Here is a 20,428-nt window from a genome sequence, read left to right on the forward strand (position 1 = left end):
CTCACTTGTCTTGGTATAAAGATGCTAGACAGTCATTGTCCAGTAAGGATCTCCATCCATATAGAGCTTAGGGTGATAAGGCATGGAAAGGTTGCCTGAAACTGCTTATTTTTACACTTCTAATCAGCAATACTTTGCACAAGGCTTTCTTACCAATTCAATTGATGGCCTGTACTGTTACTTAAAAAGTACTGCAATTCCTCTCCTTTGAAGGCTAGAACTTTTAAGTGGACATAACAGCTCTGAAATCTACTGAAAATGTTTTTTTTTTTTTTTTGGCTTTAGGCAAAAACCCCAAGACATTTATTTTGCATTTTTAATCTGACGTGCTTTAAAGCCCAGGCAAATTTAAAATTGGTGCTGCACTCGCTCTGCAAGGGTTATTGGCTTGTTTTGGTTAGGCTCAAGGAGCAACCCTCCCTCGGCAGATGGCACTCCCCCACGCTCCAGCAATAGACTGTCCCTTGGCGTCATCACATTTACTGCAGGGCCATGGACCCTTTGGTCTTGATGACGTCAGGATCCTTGGGCACAGGGGAGGAGAGGCTGCAGGGACAGGTCTATCTGTGGCAGGAGCAGGGACCGGGTAAGTACATTTTTCATTTGAACTTTTCTTGTTTGCTTTGGGTTAGCTTATTTTAAAAAGTGAGAAAATATTTTTAGAAAGTGTGTTTATATAAGTGCAAAAAAAATAAATTCTCTTTCTTTCAATGATGGACACAGCTCCTCATCTTCTTGACTATATGGGTTATACTGCCCCCTACAGGAGTAGGACACTAGGCTGAAAAGAACTTGACTACGCCGATGGGGCAGTCCCAGGGGGTATACTCCCACTCTCTGCTATAGGTACTCCAGTTTTTTTTATCTGCCTTGTCAGGAGTAAGGACCTAGTTCCTTGCTGGGATCTCTGGTCCTGGCAATTTTTTTCTTCTTTTTTTTTTTTAAACTGAATTTTTTTCCCTCTTTTATTATTTTCTGCAGCTCAGTGCTAGGTCTGCCGCGACATAGCCCCAGGATTTCTGGGGTGGAGGTGGAGGGTTTTGGGGCAGACATGGCCCCCCCCCTTTCTCGGTGGTCTTCTGCAGAAGTAGCCTGTGTAGCTTCGGCACCCATTTTCTCGAGGTTTCCCATTAAAAACAGCAGTGGCTATGTTTTTTAAGCCAGATGGGCGGTGATTCGAAAGTGGGAGCCCCTCCTCAGCCTCTAGTGCTGATCCCTGGATATTCCTCTTCCTGATTGCCACATGGTGTGCAGTTCGTTCAGTGCTGTGAATACCTGACCGGTGGTGGGGAGTCTATTTGTGGGGTTCTCTCTCCCTCTCCCTGCTGTTGCAGCGGTAGTGCTCTCTGCTGGGCCTTGTGATGCCCCCGGAGCGTTGGGGTGTCCTTTGCTGTGTTCTGCACTTTTTTGTGTGGTTTCCCCTCTCCATTAATAGAGTCCCTGCAGCCTTTTTCACCACCTGATCCCCTCTGAGGCTGTCAGGCCCTCTGGGTCCCAACAACTGACTGCACTAACAGCAGTCCTGGAGACCTTTGTGTCCAAGGTAGATTTGGTCCTGGGCAAACGGACTAGCAAAAAGCGTGCCCTGCCTTCACCTGCTTCCTCTGTCTCATCAAAACCAGAATCTGATTCAGCCGCCGCGGATGCGAGTTACCCTTTGGGGTCTGCGTCCACACACCCTGCGTGCTCAGATGCAGATGATTCGCTCTGCTCTTCTAGCCGCGCATTAAAAGGCGCTAGTGGATCAGTGCGGGAAACCTTAAAGATGGGGAAGGTGGCTAACGCAGCATCGGAAGCGCGAGTCACCTTTGGCACCCACAGGTCCTCCAAAGCGGCGAAGGTGTTCCCTTTCCCACCTTCTTTGACAATATTGTCACAAAACAGTGGGAGTGGCCGAAACCCACCTTTGAGGATTCCCTCTTTTAAAGAATGGACGGTTCCGCCTGTAGTGGACTCCCCAGTTCCCAGGTTGAATAAAGCTACCGTAATCCCGGTTGAAAAGTCCCCCGTCTTCTCAGATCCGGCTGATAGGAGGCCTTGACCCGCTATTTCTTCACTGTGGCTGGTTCGGCACTTAGACCAGTATTTACTATTGCCCTGGTGTTGCAAGCTATGTGGGCAAAACTTCAACGATGGGTCCTCGAGGGGGAATAGCTCCCCCCTGCCTTTGCGGAGCTGGTGGATCAGTTAGTCCAAGGGCTACAGTTTGTCTGCGACTCCTCTTTGGATGCGGCTCCCTTAGTTTCTAGACTGTCTGTCTTTCTCTGCGGTGGCCCTGCAGCGTATTATCTGGCTAAAGGTTCAGTCTCTGGAGCGGTCTATTTCTCTGGTTCCAAGAGTACGTCAGAGTTTAAATTGGTGGTTGTTGACCGGAAATCTGGAGAAAGGGAGATCTTTTCTTCCGGTGACCTGGAAATTGGTGACTAGAGATGCCAGTCTCTCCGGCTAGGGAGCGTTTCTGGAGGAAGCCACTATCCAGGGAAAATGGTCTTGAGTAGAGAAATCTACTAAATCAATCAATGTTTTGGAAATCCGAGCAGTCAGTCTGGCTTGGAAATTCTTGACGTCCAGGCTTTGGGGTCACCCTGTCGGGGTACAATCCAATAATGCCACGGCCGTGGCTTATATCAACCATCAAGGAGGCACAATGAGTCGGTCAGCCCAGAAAGAGGTGAATTCCATCCTGACTTGGGCAGAGATGTTGGTGCCACGCCGGACAGCAGTTTTTTTTCTGGGAATAGAGAACTGGTAGGCAGACTTTTTGAGTGGTCAACAGATGTCTCTGGGGGAATGGCCCTTACACCCTGACATTTTCCAATCAATCTGCCTATGCTGGGGGGGGGGGTCCCAGAGACACAGATCTGTTGGCATCCAGATTCAACAACAAGTTGAAGAAATTTGTGTCCAGAACCAAGAATCCACTCACAGTTGGAGTGGATGCTTTGGTGACTCCTTGGGAGGAGTATTCTCTGATGTATGCCTTTTCTCCGGTGCAGCTGATACCGCGTCTGTTGCGCAGGATCCAGCTAGAGGGGAAACCAGTTATTCTGGTAGCTCCAGCATGGCCGAGGAGGGTTTTCTTTGCACAAATCCAGAGGTTGGCAGTGACGAGGCTTTGGGCTCTTCCACTGCGTCTGGCCCTACTCTCTCAAGGTCCGATATTCCACCCTGCTGTACAGTCTCTAAATTTGACGGCTTGGCTATTGAAGCCTTAATCTTGAAGGAGCGGGGTGTATCTGGCCCTGCAGTTCATATGCTTATAAACGTAGGAAACCAGTCTCTAGAAACATTTTATTACAGGGTCTGGAAATCCTTCAGTGCCTGTTGTGAAGCCAGGAAATGGCATCCCCGCAAATATATCATCGGGAGAATTCTAGCTTTCCTTCAAGCAGGAGTGGATATGAAATTAGCCTTGAGCACTATCAAAGGGCAGATTTCAGCCTTATCGGTTTTCCCATTCGTTGGTTCAGACCTTCATTCGGGGAATGTTACGTTTGCTTCTGCCTGTGAAGCTGCCATTGTGTCCTTGGGACTTAAATTTGGTGTTGGCAGTTTTACAAAAACAGCCTTTTGAGCCTCTGGGGGCAGGTTCCCCCTGGTTCTGTTGACCAGAAAACTGGTCTTTTTGATTGCGATAACTTCAGCTAGAAGGGTATCGGAACTAGCAGCGCTTTCTTGTAGTGAGACATTCTTGATATTTCATCAAGATAGGGGGATTCTATGTCCACACCCAGGTTTTTTGCCCAAGGTGGTGTCTGCCTTTCATTTGAATCAGGACATTATACTACCTTCCTTTTTTTCATATCCTAACTCAGAGGAGGAAAAGTTATTGCATTCTCTTGATGTAATGTGTGCACTGAAGTTTTACTTGCAGAAATCAGCTCGGATTCGTGAGACCGAAAGGTTTTTTGTGCTACCAGAAGGGCCCAGAAAAGGGTTGGCAGCATCTAAGTGTATGATTTCCTATTGGATTCGCCAGGTTTTTACCCAGGCGTATGGTTTAGTAGGGAAGGTTCCACCTTTTTCTGTGTATGCACATTCTGCCAGAGGAGTAGGTGTCTCTTGGGCACATAGCCATTAACCCTCTATGGCTCAGATTTGTAAGGCCGCGACCTGGTAGTCTGTGCATACGTTCACTCATTTCTATTGAGTGGATGTTAGGACCCAGGAGGAATCTGCATTAGGGCGCAGTGTTCTGCAGGCATCAGTGTAATCCTTTTTTTGGTCGGATGGTGGTATTTTTTGGTGTTCCTCCTCCCCTCAGATGCATTGCTTTGGGACATCCAATATGTTCTGATTTATGGCTCCGTGTCCCGTGATGTACGAAAATAAAAATGTATTTTTTTAATACAAACTTACCTGTAAAATCCATTCTTAAAGTACATCACGGGACACAGAGGTCCCTCCCTTCTTCTATGGGGTCTTAGCTTGCTACAAAACTGAGGTACTTCCTGTGTGGGAGGGGTTATATAGGGGGGCGTCCTTTCTGATTGGTTGCCAGTGTCCTTCACCTAAAGATGGCTATATAACCCATATGTTATGCTTTATGGCTCTGTGTCCTGTGATGTACTTTAAGAAATTGATTTTACAGGTAAGTCTGTATTAAAAAAATCTATTTTTTTTTTTTTTGGATGGCATGTGGAAAGCATAAAGTCCCTGGCAGGTTTTACTGCCTGCTGAGGCTCAATTAGAGAGATTCCCCTTACTTACTGTTGCAGGGACGACCTTTTAACCAGACAGGAAGTAAGGACAAACCCTCAACATTCATTGGAACTCCCAATGAATCCAAATATTCAAAGCGAGTTATAATTCACCACATCTCATTTTTCATTGTGGCCTTATTGCTTAATATTTGCATGTGTTCTTCAGAAATCTGCGTGACAAGGGAGAGGATGACAAAATGCCACCATTGAAGAAAAGACAAAGAGGTGTTTTATTGAGACTCCAGCAGGAACAGGTATGTTCAACTAATAAAAGACCACCTATATCTGATGTTTTTTTTTTTTTATTTTTTTTTTTTACATTCTCTAATCCAAATTTTTGGTTTAGGCGGAAATCAAGCGCTTGCAAGAAGCAAACAAAGCAGCTCGTCGGGAGAGGCAACTTATCTTGAAACAGCAAGAAGAAATTCAGCGCATCCAGAACAGCACACTGCGGCTGCAAGAGAAGCTCAAATCTGCAGAGAGTGGGCAGCTGGTGTGTAGTTCTTTGGCTATTTTCTTTTGACCGAATGCATGGTCAGATGGTACATTATAAGACACATTACACTGAATATATTGGTATAGGTATTTTTTTTTCTTCAGGTCATTCTGATCTTTGCAAAAAACAAGCTGTGTCACAAACCATTTTTTGCTATCCGAATATAATTTCCTAAGTTAACCACTTCTGGACCGGAAGGTTTTACCCCCTTAATGACCAGACCATTTTTTTGCGATACTGCACTACGCTACTTTAACTGACAGTTGCGCAGTCATGCGTTGTGCAACGATGTACCCAAATAAAGTTGATGTCCTTTTTCTTCCCCCCCCCACAAATCGAGCTTTCTTTTGGTGGTATGTTTTACTGTGGCCGGTTGGGTCCTTGGGGCGGTGTTCACCATAGCATTGGTGTCCCTGATTTTCTCAAATGGGCACCGCTTTTGCGCTGGGATCTGGTAGGGGGAACAGCCTCCACCTGCCCTTGTGGTGCTGGCGGGCTTTTTGGTCCCGGGGGTTCCAGTTCGTCTGTGATGCCTCTTTGGATGGGGCTCCCTTAGTCTCCCAGGCTGTCCATGGCAGCAATATCCTTCGGCGCATGATATGGCTAATATACTGGTCTGCCAAGCTGTCTAGAAGGCCTTGTGTGATCTTCCCTTTGGGGGAATCGCCTGTTCGGAGTCTCCCTGGAAGGACCTCTTCCAGAGGTTCCTTGCGGACCCAGTCTGGTATGCCGGGAGCAGGTCCTTCCAGACCTGCTAACAAGGTCTCTTCTGTCTGAAGGGGCGCCATCATCCATGTTTGGGGTGGGGAAGGACGTCATTGCTTCCTCCGGACCCGTGGACCTCCCTGATCAGACAGGTGGGTCCATGATTTGATCATCCCAGGTACAAGATCGAGTTTTCGATCTTCTACTCTAGTGCGGTTTGCTCCTTCCAACCTGCGTTTATACCCAGACTGCCCTCGAGGTCTCTTCGGGGTGGTGCAAAACTTCCTACTGCAAGGGGTGATTATTCCGGTCTCTGAATCGGAACGTTTGTTTCCAGGCTTTTATTTCAAACATGTTTGCAGATCCTAGGAAGGAAAGTGTGGTACGTCAAATCTTGGACCTCAAGTTCTGAACCGTTTTTGTGCGGGTACAGATTTTTCAAATGAAGTCCATTCATATGGTAGTGGCATCCCTACCTCAGGGGGATCTTCTGGCCTCTATCGCTTATTAAGAGGCTTACCGTCATGTTCAGTTGCATGCTGGTCATCTGCACTTCCTCCGCTTGCCGTGGGCAAGGATCATTGTCACCTCAGCCCCTCTGGTTTTCCCGACTGTTGGTCCCAGTGTTGGCGTTGTTGTGTCAGCAGGGGATTGCGGTACTGTATTACCTGGATGATCTTCTTCTAAGAGCAGAGTCTCTGACTCTTCTGACAGACAACCGGGAGATTACTGTGTGGACTCCTACTGTGTAGGAGTTTGGTTGAAAATTTTATTTCTAGTTACTGGCCTTGGTTCCATCCACCTAGTTAGACTATCTGGGTCTGTTCTGGACTCGGTCTCAACCAGGGTGTTCCTCCCATGGGGCAAGTTTTAAAATCTGTTTGCAAATGAGTTTCTTGCTATGTGAAGCGAGAATCCACAGTCTCTAGATAATCTGATCCTGTTGAGCCAGGGTACGAGAAGGTCCGCGCTTCGCTCTCCGGTGCTTCGACAGTGTGATTCTTCCTTCCCCTGTACTGGACAGGAGTCACCATGGATGCCAGCCTGTCCAGGTGGGGTGGCGTGTTTTTGACACGGATTGCGTTCAGGGGGTCTGGCCTCTGGAAGAATCCAGACTACTGATCGATATACTGGACATTGGTGTCTCTGGTAGGGAACTCCCGAGGTGGTCCTGTTGGCCTTTCTTCTCCACAGGAAGGTGTTTGGGTTTGTGGCACAGTCTTGGGATCCTCTGGCCATCACCACGGACCCACTGGTGGCTCCTTTGGGCTTGGTGTCGTCTGAAATATAGCTTTCCTCTTCTTGAACTTCTACCAAGACTCCTGCGTAGGCTTGAGGTAGAAGGGATTATGGCCATCTTAGTGGCTCCAGACTGGCTTACCGGTCTTGGTGCGCAGATCGGTTGCGGTTGGTCGCCGATGTTCCTTGGTAACTTCCTCTTGGAGATCTGTTGGCTCAAGGGCCAATCTTCTATCTTGCTTTAACAGCTTGGCTTTCGAAGCCAGGTGCTGCAGGCTAGAGGGTTGTCTGAATCGGTGATTCCCACGCTGCTGCAAGCTAGTAAATCTACTTTTAGGTAGTTTTACCATCGCCTTTGAGGAGCATACTTTGCGTATGTGAATCCCCTAGGGCTCACTCCCTCTCCTTTTCTGTGATTCTGAGTTGGTTTCCTCCAATGAGGTGTTTAGCAGCACCTGGCCTCTGGTACCATCATTGGGCCAGTTTTCAGCCATTGGCGGTTTGCTTTCTTCGTCCTTTGGCCACGCTTTTTGTGGTTCGCACCTTTTTGAGGGTGTACATTTTTTCCAGGTGAGCTCAAGTTGTTTCCTTGTTGAGCTCCTGTTTTACCTGTTTGGCTACGTTTAGCCTTTGGGAAGTATGTTTATTGCTGTGTTCTTCCCACCTATCATATTGTGCTGCTTTGGGACGTCCTAAGGATCAAAGAAGATATAGAGCTGTGTCCATCAATGAACGAAAGAGAAAACTGGATTTTTGTCTTACCGTAAAATCCTTTTCTCTGATGTTCATTGACAGACACAGCACCCACCCTTCTAATGAGTTGGGGGTTTATGGTCTTCTGACACTGCTTGTTACAAAACTGAAGAGCTAGAGCAGAAAGTGGGAGTATACCCCCTGGGACTGCCCTATGGGCCTAGTCAAACTCTTATCTCTTTTCCGCCTAGTGTCCTACTCATAATGAGCGCAGCATAACCCAAGCGTCAAAGAAGATATGGAGCTGTGTCCGTCAATGAACATGAGAGAAAAGGCCGGTGACCAGATGATCTGCTTTTAGGAGGGGGCTGCACCCCTTCTTGCTGGTGTCATTTTTAGGGCTCTTGGGACCCCTCCTGGGCCCCCGGAAGCCGTGTGGTGAAGCCATTTTCTACTAGCCTGTGTGCTGTAGGTTCGGCGGCCATGTTTGTGTAGCCTCGGTGGCCATTTTCTAGTGGTTTCTCATTGCTAATAGCGGCGGCCATGACTGAAGCATATATGGGCTGTGATTTCGGTGGTAGGAGCCCCTCCTTATTCCCTGGTTGTGACTCCTGGATCTTTCTCTTTCTGATCGCCGCATGTGTGTGCAGATAGCCTGGTGCTGCGGTGCCTGATCGGTGGGTGGTGAGTCTGGTGGGGTCCTCTCCCTCTCTGCTATAGGACTGGTTGGTGCTCTGTGCCTGGCGACCTGTGGTGCTGCCAGCGCGGTGGGGGTGTCTATAGCAGTGTTTTTTTACACCTTTTTTTGTGGGTCCCCCTTTTTCACTCATGGAGTCCCTGAAGCACATTTCCCCACCTGATCCCCTCTCAGAGGCTGCCAAGCCCTGAGAGGGTCCCAACATTCCCTTACTGCTCTGATGGCGGTCCTGGAGTCTTTGGTGTCAAAGGTGGATTTGGTCCTGGGAAAACAGGCTAGAAAAAAGCGCCCCCCCCCCCCTGTCTTCACCTGCCTCATTGGTCTCAGATGCTGAATCTGATGCCAACGCAAATCACACATCCTGACTTCTCAGATAGTGAGGATGATTCCTCTGCTTCTGTAGCCACGCATGAAAAGGCGCTGGTGGATGCACTGATTGTATCTGTGCGTGAGACTTTAAAAATGGAGGATGTTGGTTCCTTTTGGCACCCATAAGCCCTCCAGAGTGGCAAGGGCATTTCCCTTTCCTGCTTACTTTGACAAAATTGTCGCTAAACAGTGGTCCCTAAGCGTTTTTCTATGCGGTACCCTTATGACTCCCTGCCTAAAAAGTGGATTGTCCCACCTGCGGGGGACTCTCCGTTTTCTAGGTTAAACAAAGCAACCATGATTCCGGTTGAGGAGTCCCCGGCCTTTAGGGACCCGATTGACAGAAAAGCGGAGGCTGTGGCCTGCCATATATACACTGTGGCTGGTTTGGCACTTAGGCCGGTTTTTACTATTGCCCTGGTGTCAAAAACTGAATGAGTGGGCCACGTTTTTTTGCCAGGACCTGGAGGGAGAGCAGCTTCACCCTACCTTTACTGAGATGGCGGACCAGTTGGTCCAGGGGCTGCAGTTTGTCTGGGATGCCTCTTTGGATGCGGCTCATCTGATTGCGAAGCTGTCTGTCTCCACAGTGTGTTATTTGGCTTAAATGCCTGTTTGCGGACCATACTTCTAAAAAGGCCTAATCCGATCTCCCCTTCTTAGGGGATCACCTGTTTGGAGCCTCCCTGGGGGATCTCACAAGGGGAAGAGTACCTTTCTTCTGCAGGCTAGTAATTGCAAGGAGCCCTGTCATAGACGTGGTCCATCCTTCTTGGCTCATAAGTCTTTTTCATCCCTCTGGGTCTCAAGACAAAGGATCAAAACCCTTCAGGGCCTCCTCCAGAGGATCCGAATGAACCGGGCCTGGCAAGCCGTGAGTGGGCTTCTCCAGACCTGCGGACAAGGCTCCCTCAGCATGAAGGGGCGCCCTCACCCGTATGTGGGATGGGGGGGCGTCTTTGCTGGTTTCTGGACCCGTGGACCTCCCTGGTACAGGACAAGTGGGTCCACAAAGTCATACTTGGGCCTGTCCTAGACCGCTTCTTTGGGGCAGTTGAAAACTTGCTGAGCCAAGGGGTGATTGTCCCGGTTCCAACTTTGGAACGTTTTCAGGGGTTTTATTCACACCTGTTTACAGTCCCCAGGCAGGAGGGCAAGGTGCGTCCAATTCTGGACCTCAAGGCGCTGAACTGCTTTGTGCGGTTGCAGAAGTTCCGAATGGAGTCCATTCGCATGGTAGTGGCATCCTTGCATCAGGGGGATCTAGCTTCTATCGACATCAAGGACGTTTACCTTCACATTCCAATATGAGTTGGTCACCACGCTTCCTCCGCTTTATCGTGGGAGAGGAGCATCATCAGTTTGTGCCGTTACCCTTTGGTCTCGCCTCTGCTCCTCGGGTCTTCACAAAAGTGTTAGTTCTGGTTCTGGCAGGCATTGTTGCGTCAGCAGAGGATCGCGTTACTGGGGTACCTGGGCGATCTGCTGTTGCGAACGGAGTCTCCGACTGCACTGGTGGACAACTTTAAGATTACTCTGCGAACTCTGAGGGAGTTTGGTTGGATGGATTCTGAACTTTCATAAGTCTGCTCTGGTTCCGTCCACAAATCTTGGCTATCTGGGTCTGACTCTGGACTCGGCCTTAGCTAGAGTGTTCCTTCCTCTGGAAAAAATCCAGAAACTGCAGGAAGCAATTCAACTTTTGTTGTCCAGCAGACGGTCATCCCTTCAGACTTGCATGCGGGTGCTGGGCCTGATGGCGTCTGCCCTGGAGGCGGCTCCATTTGCAGAGATCTCGTGTGGAACTGTGGTGGCGGCTCCATTTGCACAGTTCCACACGAGATCTCTGCAAAGAGAAAATCTGATCAAATGGAATAAGAATTCACAGTCTATAGACAATCTAATCCGGCTGAGCCAGGGTACGAAAGGGTCCCTGATCTGGTGGCTTCGTTTTCCAACACTTTGCCAGGGCAAATCCTCCCCTATCAAGGGCCAGGTCTCGGCCTTGGTGGTCTATTTTCAGTGACCATTGGCCACACTTTCCTTGGTGTATATTTTTATCCTGGGAGTTTGACGCTTGGCTTCTCCGGTGCAGTCTACATTGCCGCCTTTGGACCTCAATTTGGTGCTTTCATTCCTCTAGAAACCTTGTTTCTTAGGGAGGTTCCCCTGCTTACGTTATCCCAGAAGGTGGGCTTTTTGGTGGCAATCACTTCTGCGAGCAGGGTGTTGGAGCTGGCGGCGTTGTCTTTTCCTTCACCTTACTTGGTGGTTCTTCACCCTTGTCCGTCGTCCCTTCCAAAGATTGTCTCTGATTTTCATTTGAATGAAGATGTTGTGTTTGCCTTCCCTGTGTCCCAGGCCAAAACATCCTAAGGAAATTGCTTTGCATTCCTGGATGTGGTTTGGGCAATTAGGGTGTACCTTGCAGCTACAGAGTCTTTTAGGAAGTCGCTCACTATTTGTGCTCACGAACGAACTTTGGAAGGGGTTATCTGCTTCTTGCGACCATTTCCAGATGGATCAGATGGTGCACTCTACTAGGGTGCTTAGTGCCTCCTGGGCCTTCCGTCCTCAGGCGTCAGTGATGCAGGTTTACAAGGCGGCTACCTGGTCGTCTGTGCACACCTTTTACTAAATTTTATAAAGTGGATGTGTTGGCATCTGCGGATGCTTCCTTTGGCTGCAAGGTTTTGCAGGCTGCTGTTTAGAGGACCTGGTCCTCTTTGAGGGTGTATTGGTTTTTTCAGGTGAGCTCCAGTTGTTCTTGGTTGGCTACGGTTTAGCCTTGGGGATTTTTTTTCTGCTGTTCCCACCCCTCATGTTTAACACTGCTTTGGGATGTCCCAATGGTTAATCAGGAAGAATCAGGAACTGTGTCCGTCAATGAACGATAGAGAAAATGGGATTTTTGTCTTACCGTAAAATCCTGGAGTGAGCAGTATAACCCAATGGTTAAGAAGATGAGCAGCTGTGTCTGTTAATGAACCTCAGAGAAAAGTATTTTACGGTAAGACAAAAATCCATTTTTTTTTTTCTTTCCATTTAGGCAAAACTTTAGATGGTGTGTGTGTGTATGGTATTGAGTGCGTGTATTCATGGTCTTTGGATATACACAAGAATGGTCATGGTACCATTGGTACGTTTTTGAAGGCTGTAATTGTAGCTCTAGATAAACATTTGGCACTGCAGGAAGGGGATTCACTTTATTATAATACACACGGTGTCCCAAATGGGGACTTCTTTTCAAATTGAAAATTCCCTTTTAACTGTACAAAACAGTAATACATGTTAGTATAATTACACAGGATTAATTATGTGAATGCAAATATTTTCCTCTTGTGCAGGAACAGCCTAGTGAAGGGGATGTTCGACTCAGTCCATCATCAAGCCGCATTCCTTCTGATGCGGAGAGCCGGAGCCACTCCCCTGTGTCAGTCTCTGGTAGTGAGACCAGCAGTATCATGCAGAAGCTCCGCAAAATGCACAGTCACATGGATGCCAAGTAACTATTGCTCCCCGTATTTTCTGATCAGCACATACAACATTACTGATCTAATGTTCTTTTCTATCTATTGTCATTGCATATTAAGAAACCTTACATCTGAATGTATGCCTGGTGTCCCCAATCTTTAGACATTATATTTTTCTCTTTGGTCCGCTTTCTATTCCATTAACTATGAGGGAACTCCATGTAAAAACAATTTGTCAGCATAAAAGTGTTAGTAAACAACAAATCCTCAGACTTCCAAGGCCAGTGTCTGGGACACAAACTACCAAATGTGTTTTACTACAAGGAAAACAATGGAGTTGCCATTTAAAAAGTTGTCCCATGTGGTTGTTTTAACATTTGTAGTCAGCATGTGTCTGCCACATTGATTACTTGTTTTTCTGTGTCTCCGATTTTGTTTAGTGTTTATAGTTTGACTCGCTTGTCATTAAATCTAGACTGTAATTTTATTTTATTCAAGTTAGGGAAATGGGTGACCTAAGGTGCCTTTACGTACATTTTAGTTTTGTATTATAATGCCTCTTTTCTTTCCCCCAGAATTTGCCTGAGCATGGGGTATGCACTCTTCAACTAATGAAAAAATAACAGAAAATCTGTACTTAGACCAACTAGATGTTGAAAGCTGCTAGAAAGCGAGGCATCCAACTTGGAGTTGAGTTTACTGGAAGGCTGCAGTGCTTTCTGGTAAAACAAAATACACATTAAAATGTCCACATCGAAGCCAAAGTGCACAAGAAATGTCCCTTTTCCTTTAAGGCAAACAGTCCTTTAGCAGGGTCAATGGCAATAGAAATCCCGAGCTGAAACCGCCACCACCACCAAGAACATTCACAGCCAGAAGCAGTTGACCGCCCATTTAGAGGGTCAAGAACACATTGGTGATCTCAAAGGCTCCAACCACGCCCCCCCCCCTCTCTCAGCTAACTCCTCAATTATATTCCTTTCAGTCTCCAATAATCGTTCAGAGGAGTTTTCAACACTCTATCCTCGATCACCGAGTGATAAATCTTCTTGCTGCAGTGGTTCTGCTAGATCTGTGATTTCATTTACGTGTGCTGCTGGCTTCTCGGTTCACCGTAAGTGAACAGCACAACATGTGAATGTAATTACAGATCTAGCAGAACCACTGCAGCAAGAAGATTTATCACTTGATCGGGGATAGTGTGTTGAAAACTCCTCTGGACAATTATCGAAGACTGGAAAGAATATAATGAACGAGTTAGCGGAGTGGGGGGACCGTGGTTGGAGCTTTTTTTTGAGATCAACAATTTGTGTTTGACCCTCTATGATGGGGCAGTCAACTGCTTCTGGTAAGAGGCTGTGAATGTTCTTGGTGATGGCGGTTTCAACACGCGATCTCTATTGCCATTGACCCTGCTAAATGACTGTTTGCCTTAAAGGAAAAGGGACATTTCTTGTGCACTTTGGTTTCAATGTGGACATTTTAATGTGTATTTTGTTTTACCAGAGAGCACTGCAGCCTTACAGTATACTCAACTCCAAGTTGGATGCCTCGCTTTCACTTTCTTGGAACCATCCCAAGATACCTGTGATAATATAAAAAGGGCAAGTCTCTGTGCCTAGTCTTTCTGGTGAGCAGGAAAGAATACTTTGCAAGATCTCTACTCTGGAATAACTATGCTTTCTTCAAGTTACACTCTTGAATTGATTTTATTATATGTCCTCCAAGGAGAGTCCCAGAGATAAGTCAGAACTTGCATGGTACACTTGCTGGGTTTAGAAAGTTCCCAGGGTGCCAGGAAACACTACAATACAAAACTAAAAGTATATTACAGATAATTTTGAATGTCTGGTTTCACAAAATAAATTCAAAGTTTAGTTTTAATGACCGGTATATTATATGCTCAGACATTTCTATCTGCTGATTTATCATGCCATGTGTTTCATTCTGCACTGTTCCTTTGTTTTCAAACCTTTATTCCTGATATTTTCATGATTCTCTTTCTCATCTTAAAAAAAATTAGATCTTTGTAACTTCCTTGCCTCTATCAATTGCACTCTGCTTGGCATCCTCCAGGATCCCCGCTGTGGTCCTGTCCTTGCAGACCTTCGGCTGTTCCACTCTGTTGTTCTGTGTCACTCTCTTGGTAAACTCCTTCTTGCTCCTTCTCTTGTAGAGACATCTGCCCTGTTCACTGCTTCTTCTCTGTCTTTACGCCCCAGCACTGGGCCTCTCTCAGTGTGTGCTTTCCCAAACTTCACCCCAAATTCCAGCTCTATATCTGCCGCCAGCTGCTCAGGTAACGGCACCGCTCCCTCTGCTCCCTGCACTGTGTGAGGGGGGTAGGGAGGTGCTATATAGTGGTAATGAATCCTGGGGGCATGACAGTGTGCTGTTGGGGGGGCTAGTGAAGGCAGAGCATGCGGATGTTGTGTCTCCTACCTCCTCCTTCCTCTGCTTGCTCTTCCCTCATCCCTCCCTATCCTGGGTGATTTGTGTGTTCTAGAGTAGCCATGGGTCTAACTCCAAAATCTTTCCTTAGATTCTTAACAAAGCGGGAACAGCAGCTGGTACAGAGGAGGTTACATGCACAGGAGCTTCTGGAGTGGAAAAGGAGGCTGGATGCTGAAGAGCTGGAAATTAGGCGCATTGAGAAGCAGGCACTGGCCGCTTGGGAAAAACCAAGGGCTAAAACCAAAAGTCAGAGCACTGAGGGAGAGGAAACTGTGCATGATGGTGAGATATACATATATTATTGGCTTGTGTTACATTCAGTTACAATTTCTGAATTTCTTGTGTGTGATCTTTAGATGTTGTCTATGCTTTTTAAAACACACCTGTCAGGAAAAGGAACAAGAGGGCTTGGCAACCTTGGCACTCCAGCTGTTGTGGAACTACATGTCTCTTGAGGCATTGCACGACTGACAGTAAAAGGCATGGTTCCAAGAGGCAGAGGCATGATAGGATTTGTAGTTTCAGTACAGTTGGAGTGTCAAGCTTGAGAATACCTTGCTGTAGATCTTTTTAAAATGCTAGCTTACTGCCCGTTTTACTGATTTAATTACTTTCTGAATCGCTGACCTGGAATACCCATGCACATAAGAATTGTCAGAAGTATTTATTTGCATCCTTGTTCTATGTCAGCAGCTCACAGGATTTAAACGACTGAGGCTGCCAGTGCTGAACTCTCCTTTTAAAAATGTTTCTTGGCTGTTAAACTTGACTTCAGTGCAGACTGAATCACTGACCTGCAAAGCTTATGCCTGTTCCATGTCTGTGACTCAAAAGTACTTGTCAAGCATTATCAAAGGAGACCAGACCCCCCCCCTACTTTTCTCATGAGAGTCACTTTAGGCAAAATGTCCATATGGCAGTTGAGACAGGAGGTGTCCACAGTACAGCTTTCATGTTTACACATTATTTTAGGTTTTTATTAACACTTTTATGATTAACTGTGATTTTATTTATTTTTAAATAACCTCTTTCAACCCAAAATATAACAGCCTTTTTTTTGCAAAACCATTTTATGTCTGAAGCTTACTTAAACCCCCCAACATTACAGGTGCATCTCAAATTTGAATATCGTCAAAAAGTTAATTTATTTCAGTAATTCAGATCAAAAAGTGAGTTTCCTATATTATGTGGATTAATTACACACGGAGGGATATATTTTAAGCATTTCTTTTAATTTTGAGGATTATGGCTTACAGCTAGTGAAAACTCAAAATTCTGTATCTCAAAAAATTTGAATATTGTAGACTCATGGCGTCACACTCTAATCAGCTAATCAACTCAAAAAGGCCTGTAAAGGTCTCCCGAGCCTTTAAATGGCCTCTCAGTCTGGTTCAGTAGATTACACAATAATGGGGAAGGCTGCTGACTTGACAGTTGTCCAGAAGACAGTCATTGACATCCTCCACAAGGAAGATACCAACACAAAAGGTCATTGCTAAAGAAGCTGGCTGTTCAGAATGCTGTATCCAAGCATAGTAATAGACAGTTGAGTGGAAGGAAAAAGTGTGGTAAAAAAAAGGTGCACAAGCAACAGGGATAACCGCAGCCTTGATAGGATCGTGAAGCAAAGGCCATTTAAGAATTTGGGGGAGATTCATAAGGAGTGGACTACAGCTGGTGTCAGTGCTTCAAGAGCCACCACACACAAACGTATCCAGGACATGGCTACAACTGTCACATTCCTTGTGTCAAGCCACTCCTGAACTAGAGACAATGTCAGAAACGTCTTACCTGAGCTAAGGAGAAAAAGGACTGGACTGTTGCTCAGTGGTCCAAAGTTCTCTTTTTGGATGAAAGTACATTTTGCATTTCATTTGGAAATCAAGGTTCCAAAGTCTGAAGAAAGAGTGGATAGGCACAGAATCCAAGTTACATGAGGTCCAGTGTGAAGTTTCTAGTCAGTGATGATTTGGGGAGCCATATCATCTGCTGGTGTTGGTCCGCTGTGTTTTATCAAGTCCAAAGTCATTGCAGCCCTCCAGCAGGAAATTCTAGAGCATTTCATGCTTCCCTCTGCTGACCAGCTTTATGGAGATGCTGATTTAATTTTCCAGTAGGACTTGGCACCTGTCCACAGTGCCAAAAGTACCAAAACTTGATTTAATGGGCGTGGTATTACTGTGCTTGATTAGCCAGCAAACTCGCCTGACCTAAACCCCATAGAGAATCTGTGGGGTATTGTCAAGAGGAAGATGAGACACCAGACCCAACAATGCAGACGAGCTGAAGGCCGCTATCAAAGCAACCTGGGCTTCCATAACACCTCAGCAGTGCCACAAGCTGATCGCCTCCATGCAAAGCTGCATTGGTGCAGTAATTTTATTCAAAAGGAGCCCTGACCAAGTATTGAGTGCATACTATACTGTACATGTACATACTTTTCAGTAAGCCAACATTTCTGTATTAAAAAATCCTTTTTCTTTTATTGTTCTTGTGTAATATTCAAATTTTATGAGATACTGAATTTTGGGTTTTCACTAGCTGCGAGCCATATTCAAAATTAAAATAAATGCTTGAAATATATCACTCTGTGTAAGGAATCTCTATAATGAGTTTTGCTTTTTTTAATTGAATTACTGAAATTAACTTTTTGATATTCACATTTTTTGAGATGCACCTGTATATATTTTCTGAAAGCAGACACCCTGGAGAATAAGTTAGTGGTAGTTCCAATTTTATGTCATGCAATATTACTTCAATAATTTATCAAATGCAAATTTTCAGTAAAAAAAAAAAAAACAAATCTTAGTCGACGGCCAGCTTGTGAGATATATACCCCCCATTGCTACAAATGTATGTTATACATTGGTGGCAGGTAAATGATTGCACATACCTTTTTATTATCAGGCCTGCTAGATTCATAATCCAACAACAGACCTCCCCTCCTAACTTCGCCTTTTACAAAGTACACCAATATTAAAATGAAAAAAAAAATGCATTCTCCCTTGTCACTACAGTTCATTTTAAGGAGTTTTCTTTCTAAAATATGCAGAGAAGAGGAACAGGGAGGCCTCCCCAACTCCAGTGAGCCCTGCAGTACACACAAGGACCTCTTTAAGTCCTCCTTCAGAATATTTATCCTCCGAGAGCATCGAACCATCAACCATTGCTGAACAAATCCATGAGCAGAGTGGGGAACACAGCAGCATCTCTGAAGATCTGGTCTTATCTGCTCTTAGCAAGAAGGTAATTGCATACAACTAAACCAATAAAAAGTATGTTCTGTTCAGGTAAACCTAGATTAAAGTGTTGGTAAAGCCCTAAACACTAGTGTAAAGGTTAATTTGCAAGCATGTAGAGAGAGAGAAGCTGTCTGTGTACAAGAGAACTAATAGAGGTCACTGCAGTAGTAAAGCAAAAAAGACCATCAAGAAAATGTAAGCATAAGCTAAGTTTAATACATCCAGCTGATTTTTATTGGACAAAGTTAGAATTGCAGGAGCAGCCAGCACATTTTTTTGGGGATCACCAGTCCCCCTTCATCACGGCTCGTAGTGGAAGAACTAAAGGCCATGTGGCACACTGGATTGAGATGATAAGGGTAAAAGCTGGTAAGTGGATTGGCTCCTTTCTAAATTTGCCCTACTATAAATAGGGGGTGAAAGAAGTATTGAACACGTGACCATTTTTCTAAGTAAATATATTTCTAAAGGTGCTACTGACATTAAATTTTCACCACATGCCTGTAACAATCCATACATACAAAAAAACAAAACAAATAAGTTATGTGTAATAAAATGGAATGACCCAGGGAAAAAGTATTGAACACGCTAGCTAAAATGTATTTAATACTTTGTACAAAATCCTATGTTGGTAATAACAGCTTCAAGACGCCTCCTGTATGGAGAAGCTAGTTGCATGCATTGCTCAGATGTGATTTTGGCCCATTCTTCCACTCCGATCTTTAGTTCTTTCCATAGATTTTCTATTGGTTTAACTCAGGTGATTGGCTGGGCCGTTCTAGCAGCTTTTTTTTGCTTTCTTTGAAACCATCTGAGAATTTCCTTGGCTTTGTGTTTGGGATCATTGTCTTTCTGAAATGTCCACCCTCTCATCTTCATCATCCTGGTAGATGGCAGCAGATTTTTATGAAGAATGTCTTTGTACATTTTTTCCATTTATCCCTCCTTCAATGATATGAAGCTTGCCAGTACCTTATGCTGAAGAACAGCCCCACACCATGATGTTCCCATCTCCAAATGTCACTGTTGGTATGAGGGTGTTTTTAGGGTAATTTGCGATGCCATTTGACCTCCAAACATGGTGTGTTTTTATGGCACCCAAAGAGTTCAATTTTGATCTCATTTGACCAGACTATATTCTCCCTCACTCCTCTGTCCGAAATCTTGCGAGGAGCACTTGTGGATTATAGCCCCACCAGTGTTTACTGGTACATTCAGAAGTTTAGAAATCCTTCTGTAACCGATGCCATGCAAAGGTCTTGAGAGATCTCTTTGCTTTTACCCATCATGAGATGTTTCTTGTGTGACACCTTGGTATTGAGAAACCTTGTTATAGGCCATCAATTGAGACTGAACCAGTTAATATTAATTTGCACTGACCAGGGGCAGGGTTGCTTTCTAATTATTGTCTTGGCTTTCCATGCCTTTTTGCATCTCCCTTTTTTTATGTGTTCAATACTTTTTTTCCCTATGCAATTTCAGTTTATTACACATAACTTAATTTCTGAACACCTTTAGAAATATATTTACCTTGAAAAATGATGAGTTGTTCAAAACTTATTTTACCCGCCGTGTGTGTGTAATATGTGTGAGATTGATTCCTTAGATTGTAAGCTCCTTGAGGGCAGGGACTGATGTGAATGTACAATATATGTGTATATATATATATATATATATATATATATATATATATATATGTCAAGCGCTGCGTAAATTGTCAACGCTATATAAATATCTGTAATAAATATAAGGAAGGTTCATTCATGGCACCAGCCAAAACAGCCCTGAAACGAGCCTTTATTTCTCTCCTCGCCTTCCAGGACGGCCCAACATGAGAGATGATAGGCTCCTCCCTACCGGAAACACAATCAGTTTGTTAAAAGGCCCCACCCTTCCCTCTGCCCCTCAGTTTAGATTGTGTTTCTTCCTACAGCGAAACGTTTGTTGTTTTCACTGACCTGCAGACTTTGGCAGTCAGATGGTCCCCCTGTGAGCCAGGTTCAGCAAATTGCCGTGAGAGCTGAGCTCTACCTGCCGCCTCCTCAGGCTTTTCACAGGTCGCCCCCATGCCTACAAGCCGTCAGTCACCTGGGGTGTCCCTCTAGGCTTGTCTCCGGCGCAGCAGCTCTCCTCCACAGGAAAATTTTTGAAAAGCCATGCTGGACGGGCGTCTCAAGCCTCGTTCTCAGACCGGAACTTCCGGGCGCGACGTCAGGACGCTACCACACGGATGCTGAAGAGGAAGTGTGTGGAGGGGACGCCGGAACCGCTGGAGAGCGGTAAAGCAGACTCCCAGGCTACAGGAGCCAGGACAGCTGCAAGGGAGATGAAGCCCTCCACAACTCGCCCTCCAGGAA

At 45.5% G+C, this 20,428-nt stretch overlaps 1 protein-coding gene across 1 annotated transcript in view; it reads left to right on the forward strand.

Moving 5' to 3' along the window:
* The window catches only part of CEP350 (centrosomal protein 350), a 124,440-nt gene that overhangs the window by 73,877 nt on the left and 30,135 nt on the right, over positions 1–20,428 (forward strand). The window contains exons 25-30 of the mRNA XM_082266484.1: positions 4,870–4,957; positions 5,050–5,196; positions 12,250–12,407; positions 14,552–14,674; positions 14,918–15,111; positions 17,882–18,075. Of these exons, the coding sequence (XP_082122610.1) occupies positions 4,870–4,957; positions 5,050–5,196; positions 12,250–12,407; positions 14,552–14,674; positions 14,918–15,111; positions 17,882–18,075 (904 nt within the window). The remainder of the gene's footprint in view (positions 1–4,869; positions 4,958–5,049; positions 5,197–12,249; positions 12,408–14,551; positions 14,675–14,917; positions 15,112–17,881; positions 18,076–20,428) is intronic.

Source organism: Pelophylax lessonae (assembly GCF_965119305.1).
Source record: "Pelophylax lessonae genome assembly, chromosome: 8".
Classification (NCBI taxonomy): Eukaryota; Metazoa; Chordata; class Amphibia; order Anura; family Ranidae; genus Pelophylax; species Pelophylax lessonae.